The sequence below is a fragment of the Mizuhopecten yessoensis genome, unplaced genomic scaffold (assembly GCF_002113885.1).
Source record: "Mizuhopecten yessoensis strain PY_sf001 unplaced genomic scaffold, ASM211388v2 scaffold10981, whole genome shotgun sequence".
NCBI lineage: Eukaryota > Metazoa > Mollusca > Bivalvia > Pectinida > Pectinidae > Mizuhopecten > Mizuhopecten yessoensis.
Genome location: NW_018408818.1, coordinates 180,811 through 188,340, shown reverse-complemented (window position 1 = coordinate 188,340; position 7,530 = coordinate 180,811). Strand labels below are relative to the sequence as shown.

At 35.9% G+C, this 7,530-nt stretch overlaps 1 protein-coding gene across 1 annotated transcript in view; it reads left to right on the top strand.

Annotated features, from left to right (window-relative positions):
- The window catches only part of LOC110464296 (putative ATP-dependent RNA helicase DHX57), a 50,895-nt gene that overhangs the window by 35,125 nt on the left and 8,240 nt on the right, over positions 1 to 7,530 (top strand). The window contains exons 13-20 of the mRNA XM_021519433.1: positions 556 to 615; positions 979 to 1,092; positions 1,489 to 1,652; positions 2,113 to 2,189; positions 2,665 to 2,760; positions 5,176 to 5,225; positions 5,619 to 5,709; positions 6,207 to 6,302. Coding sequence (XP_021375108.1) covers positions 556 to 615; positions 979 to 1,092; positions 1,489 to 1,652; positions 2,113 to 2,189; positions 2,665 to 2,760; positions 5,176 to 5,225; positions 5,619 to 5,709; positions 6,207 to 6,302 — 748 coding nt within the window. The remainder of the gene's footprint in view (positions 1 to 555; positions 616 to 978; positions 1,093 to 1,488; positions 1,653 to 2,112; positions 2,190 to 2,664; positions 2,761 to 5,175; positions 5,226 to 5,618; positions 5,710 to 6,206; positions 6,303 to 7,530) is intronic.

Here is a 7,530-nt window from a genome sequence, read left to right as displayed (position 1 = left end):
TAATTACTGGAGTTATTACCCTTGGTTTCATTAATGCGATGCATGCGTTCCATGATGTTGTATTGCACTCATTGATCTACCAGTTATGTTGAATGATTTCTCTTTTAATATCAATTACTCACAAATACTTCATATATTTCAATCATACAAACAACTGCTCATTCAATGTGTGACGGGCGTATTATATACCGCTCGCGGTAACCTTGTTAATCTTAAATCTGTATGCTAGATATTGAATAAGGTTGCTTTATTGTTTTTTGTCACTGTGAATAATATTTCAGTTCGTGTTAAAAACAATATCAACTCTCTGTATAAATATTTCAGGTGACCGTTAAGGCCCATGGGCCTCTTGTTTTATATACAATGTATGTGAAAAAAATGTTCTTTAATGTTTAATAATAACTTATTTGATTGTTCATGATCCGTTTATTCATTAAAACAAATTATTCAAGTACATTATATCTTAAAAGGAAAATCAGTAGCTTAAAACATGGGTGGAAGAAGTTAATTCACTATCATTTGTTTTATAATATTGTCTGATTTATGTTTAAACAGGTTTAAGATAATACCGTTACACTCAACCCTGTCCAGTGAAGACCAGCACGCTGTGTTCTTGTAAGTAACTACCTTTTCTGTAATTCATGTTCTGCAAAATAGTCCATTCTATTTCTGGTCTAAACCCCCATGATGTCAATGACAACTCAAATGAATGAATAAAATCTAATTCAAAATATTTCAGGAAGTCTCTGACTTCCTTCACCTAACTGAAAAAAAAGAAAAAATTTGAGCCAGGCATTTTGTTAAAGGTGAGGGTGTTAGTAGTGTATATCACCTTTTATCAGTAAAAGATATCCTGAATGTCAGTACAGAGAAATTTTATACGTGTCCAGAAACCATTGATATATCCTTTTTTCATACATGTTTTTCTATTTTGTTATATTTTGAAAAATTCCTACATGTTCTTTTTTACTCTTGCAGAAAACCTCCAGAGGGTGTTACAAAGATCGTCATAGCAACAAATATCGCTGAGACGTCCATCACTATTGACGACATTGTGTATGTCATAGATGCTGGCATGATGAAGGAAAAACGGTAAATGTATTTTGTTGTGTATTGATGTTACTGGTCTGAAATAATCATCAAATTCCATATATGCAATGTTGTATGAAGTTGTCAAATATCAAAAACAAGTATTCATTAACAACTCTTAACTAGAATGTTCCTACAGGAATCATAATAAAATATATATATCAAAAGTCATCCTTGTTTCAAGCTTTCAGGATATATGTTTCAACATGGTTTAAAGGGTTTTTAAAGGTTCTACACTGAAGTAAAAAATATGAAAATTTGATTTTTTTCACAAATATTGATTTGAAAACCCCTCTGATCCCAAAATGTACTCTTATGGTTAGTAGATTAAGTTGACCTATTTTCCAGCACTTAGGATTTGACATTGATTTTTTTAACACTCCCTATTACTATGCACAGGTATGATGCCACTAAGGGTATGGAGAGTCTGGAGACAGTAACAGTGTCCCGTGCCAATGCCCAGCAGAGGAAGGGACGTGCGGGACGTGTCACTAACGGGGTGAGCTTCCACCTGTTCACCAGCCACAGATACCAATACCACATGAAGGAACAACCCATTCCAGGTAAAATACAATGTGCAGAGAAAAGGCACATTTAAAAAGATGGATTTATATTAGTAACCCAGTATTCTTGTACTATGTTCCTGTACTGAAAGGTGGTTACACTTTGAGAAACTTGTAGGTACTGTGCCCATCAGGACCCTATTTACCTTCTTGCTATGGTACATAATTTTGCTAGATCCTGACCATTTTATTTTAAATTTACTGAGGAATTTGAGATATTTTCATTTTTAATGTTCATTTGAAGTAGCAGACATTATATTCTTCATTAAAAACTTCATGTATTAAGTATCCTATCCTGTGTTAAAGCTTATCTGTTCAGACAATACCATGATAACATACATATACATAGTAGTAATCATTCTCCTGCTATCAATCTGAAGTCTGTTTTGCATGTTTACATATTTATCTATAACTACAATTTGTTATTTTATTCAAAACTTTTGTCTCCCTGTTTTGGTAGAAATACAGCGAGCTCCACTTGAACAGATTGTACTGAGGATAAAAATGTTGGATATTTTCAACAGATTGCATGCACAGGTATGTACAGACATTTTGTTGACTTTAACCAAGTCTTTAGAACTTAAGGTACCAGTCCAGAGGCAGTCTAAAACATCAGTAATTCAAACTTACATCAAATGGGCAGATATTGGTTCAGTGCTTTAGACAATAGCTTTCTACACAGAATGTAGGGGTCCTGTTATGACCACTCCCACCCGCCAACACCACCATCTCAGAAAACAGGGCTTGGGTTGTGGGGGGAGGGGGGTGATATATTAATCGCTTTGTCAGTGTATCTGAGTAGAAAAGTTGCGTACATGATACCTTGTGAAATCTTCAACAGATAAAGTGTTAGTTTATGTTTAAATCAAAGTATGATAAAATCAATTCCTACATTTCATCAGATTTTGGTGGTCATAGTTCACTTCTGGGGGTCGATATATCTAGGAAAGACCCCAACTCATTTCTTTTATTATACTTTTCAAATAATTTTGTGTTTTGTTGCTGTATACAGGAAGTGCTGGAACAGTTACCAGAACCTCCAGAGAAAGAGTCCATCATGGCTGCCATCAGGCGTCTGCAGGATCTGGGAGCTCTTGACGAACAGGATGTAAGATATTTCTGTTACTGGCCCAGTACTTGGAGCTCTTGATGAACAGGATGTAAGATATTTCTGTAACTGGCCCAGTACTTGGAGCTCTTGACGAACAGGATGTAAAATATTTCTGTTACTGGCCCAGTACTTGGAGCTCTTGATGAACAGGATGTTAGATATTTCTGTTACTGGACCAGTACTTGGAGCTCTTGATGAACAGGATGTAAGATATTTCTGTTACTGACCCAGTACATGGAGCTCTTGACAAACAGGATGTAAGATATTTCTGTTACTGGCCCAGTCCTTGGAGCTCTTGATGAAAAGGATGTAAGATATTTCTGTTACTGGCCCACTACTTGCTGGAGCTCTTGACGAACAGGATGTAAGATATTTCTGTTACTGGCCTATGGCCAGTACTTGGAGCTCTTGACAAACAGGATGGAAGATATTTCTGTTACTGGCCCACTACTTGCTGGAGCTCTTGACGAACAGGATGTAAGATATTTCTGTTACTGGCCCAGTCCTTGGAGCTCTTGATGAAAAGGATGTAAGATATTTCTGTTACTGGCCCAGAACTTGGAGCTCTTGACGAACAGGATGTAAGATATTTCTGTTACTGGCCCACTACTTGCTGGAGCTCTTGACGAACAGGATGTAAGATAGTTCTGTTACTGGCCAAGTACTTGGAGCTCTTGATGAACAGGATGTAAGATATTTCTGTTACTGGCCCATGGCCAGTACTTGGAGCTCTTGACAAACAGGATGTAAGATATTTCTGTTACTGGCCCAGTACTTTGAGCTCTTTGAAAACATGGGTGGAACTAAAAAATAACAAATGAATTTAAATGAAATTAACTTGTGAAATTTGATATCACTGTCGTCTGTGAAACATTGCTGATCTATTCTCAATAAAAATTGGAATACAGGATTTCAGGACATTTACCGTAAAAAAAACATGTAATTTGCGCACCTATGTAATTTGCGCAGGTAATTTTTGAGGCTAAAAATCCCCCCAAAAAATTCTATTCAAATTTTTTGCACACCAAAAAAATCAAAAAAATATGTTCAAGTTCCGAAAATCGATCTCTGAAAATGAAAGACAAACTGCTTGGGATTCTTAGGATTTTTAGGTCACCGCCATTTTGAAAAACTATTTCAAACTTAAAGTAAAGTTCTACTTGGCCGATTGAACTGAAACTTTGTAGGAATGATCGAATCATGGTCCTGACAAAGTGTTGTTATTTTTCGGGTCAATCAGAAATACAAATTGGCTGCCATGGCCGCTATTTTGTTAATACCTATTTCAAACTTAAAAACAAGTTCTAATAGGCCGATCTCACTGAAAATCGGTCTAGGAATGATCAGCTCATGGTCCTGACAAAGTTAAGTTAACATTATACTTAACTATTTTTTACTCAAATTGGTACATATTTCAACAACAAAAATAAATACTGTAGGACTCAGGTGACCGTTAAGGCCCATGGGCCTCTTGTTATAATTTGTTTATTGTAAGTGAGTTCATAAGTATTGTTTACAGGTACAATGATGTTAAAACTAAGAGGAAACTGCGTAAAATGTGTATTTTGTTGTTTGTTTCCTTTGAAATATCTGATCACACATGACACACGTGTGCACATATCGGCATACATCAATTCATTTTAGCAATATTTTACATAAAACATTTACTTGCTTACAAACACATATCAATTAATAAGTAATTTAATGTTTAGTAACCGCTGGTGCATATCTCCTGGTGAAAGACATAATTAGATACCTTTTATTGATCATTATTATGATCAGTGAGAAGGGCTCATCATGGCGGCTTGGGTATCGTCACTTCAAACCAGGTCATATCACAGTTCAGTTTGGCGATATTTTTTGGCTACACAATTTTTACCTACTGTAAAATGATTAAAAATCGGTCATCTGTGGTCATGACTGCTGGTTTGGCGACATTTACAGATAAGTTAACCGGAGGGCATAACTTACAGACGTCGTCTGGTCCCGAACAATAGGCCAGATAGGATCGCATGAGATTATCTCATGTCCAAGATGGTGGTCTGCAAGAATCGTCGATCTTTTCATGAAAAAAACTTGAAATTGCTTATACCTATGTATTTTACGCACCCCTCACTTTGGGTATTAAATTTCTGGAAAAAAAGTGTGCAAATTACATGGCTTTTTACGGTATGTTAAGTTCAGGCAAAGGTTTCTCATATTAGGGAAATAATGTTAATTGATCTAAAAATAAATAAATCATGTTTTAATTTGTTACATGTAAGATTTCAGTGTAAGTTTCAGTTACAAAGTATGTGTAAAATGATGCAATATTTGACATAATATAATAAATTGTGTATATTTTGTACTTATATATGTCTGACTAGTCTTAGCTCTAGCCAATGATATTGAAATGCTGTGTTGTATATGCAGGAGTTGACACCATTGGGGTACCATCTTGGCTCACTTCCAGTGGATGTCAGGTAATGTTTAGATGCTCTCTGACTGTAGATGGTTAAACTTGCATTCCATTATTGCAGAATTTTGAGTATCAAATTATGAGTTTAAATTCATACATCTTTTTTCCAGTTTTAAAGTTATTTCAGCATGTTATATCAATAGGATCACATTTTGAAATTGTTCCCCCCTTGATCACATAGTTAACTCATTTACATCTAAAGACAAATTTGAACTCTTTCAATGCAAAGGTTGGAACAGTTCATTATGAAAGTTCAGGGGTGAATAAGTTAATCTTCTCAATGACAATACCAGTTACCCTGTATGTGTAAGGGAATAAAGCTAAGACACAGACAAGGATAACCTTGCTGTTAATATAATGACGTTGACAATGATGAAGCTGCTATTTGTTTGTACAGGGTAGGCAAACTGATGCTGTTTGGTGCTATTTTCCGCTGCTTAGATCCTGCCCTGACCATAGCAGCCTCACTCAGCTTCAAGTCTCCCTTTGTAAGTTAAACAGTCATGATTACCTTATCAAAAAAGCGAGGATTCCAGTTTCATTAAAGTCAAAATCTTGATGTTTTAATACGCTAATAAATGGACTAATAAGTTACTGCATGTCTGTTTAGATTGAAATGACAACCAGTGAATTAATCAAGATATTGCCCTCAGTAATGAGATCTAAATACTAGTAAACTGAATACATTGGAAAAAGTTGGTTTAATTATTTTCCAAAATGTGTACAGTTTATGTCTGTTCCAAGCATTATAATCCTGAGCTTTTTTGGAATAAATCAATGATTTTCTTACATGTAGTTTGTACTTTGAATAAATTGGGGGCCCCAGCATAAGTCACCCCTGCAATAATATGTAGTGGGATACAGCAGGCCGACTCTTCCCCAACACCTGCAGGAACTTCAAAGATTACTATTTTAGTACATGTACAAGTTATTTTATTGCAGTAAATATTTGCGCTCTTATTCAGATAAATATCTTCTGTTTTAGGTCTCACCATTTGATAAGAAAGATGAGGCTACTAAAAAGAAGGTTGAATTTGCCACTGGAAATTCTGACCACTTGACCATGGTGAAGGCCTATCAAGTATGTCCTTATGGATGTCCAGTCCTTAGACGAAAACAATGTTCAGTCCTTAGTGTAATGTAAATTAATCTTCCCGACACAAATCAATTGTTTTCTGACCTTTCTGACAGTGTATTTTTTTCAGATCAGACAAGATTACAGAATACACAGGTCTTATTTTGTACTTTTCATCCGAAATGAGATCACAGCATTATGTTGGTTCAGACAGTGTGCCAGAATTAGGCAAGTTTCACTGTACAAATTTTTTGAAAACAGGTTCAACTTTAATACAATTAATTTTTAGCTCACCTGGCCCAAAGGGCCAAGTGAGCTTATGGCATGGTGCGGCGTCCGTCGTCCGTCCGTCCGGCGTCAACTTTATACTTTAAACAATTTCTTCTCATTAACCAAAAGGCCTGGGGTGATGATATTTTGCCAGAAGCATGCTGGGATGAAGGGCTTCCAAGTTTGTTCAAATAAATGACCTTCATCTATTTTCAAGGTCACAGGGGTCAAATATGTCAAAATCTTTAAGCAACTTCTTCTGAATAACCAAGAGGCCTAGGGTGTTGATATTTGGTCAGTAACATGCTGGGATGAAGGGCTACCAAGTTTGTTCAAACAAATGACCTTGACTTATATTCAACGTCACAGGGGCCAAATATGTTTTTAACCTTTAAACAACTTCTTCTGAATAACCAAGAGGCCGAGGATGATAGTTGGCCAGTAACATGCTGAAATGAAGGGCTAATAAGTTTGTTCAAATAAATGACGTTGATGTATATTCAAGGTCACTGGGGTCAAACATGTTTAAAACCTTTAAACGACTTCTTCTGAATAACCGAAAGGCCTAGGGTGATGATATTTGGCCAGTAACATGCTGAAATAAAGGGTTACCAAGTTTGTCCAAATGAATGACCTTCCTTTATATTCAAGGTCACAGGGATCAAATATGTTTAAAACCTTTAAACAACTTCTACTGAAAAACTAAGAGGCCTAGGGTGATGATATTTAGCCAGTTACATGCTGGGATGAAGGGCTACCAAGTTTGTTCAAATGAATGACCTTGAATCATATTCAAGGTCACTGGGGTTAAATATATTAAAAACATTTAGACAACTTCTTCTGAATAACCAAGAGGCCTAGAGTGATGATATTTGGCCAGTAACATGCTTGGATGAAGGGCTACCAAGTTTGTTCAAATAAATGACCTTGATTTATATTCAAGGTCACAGGGGTCAAATATGTT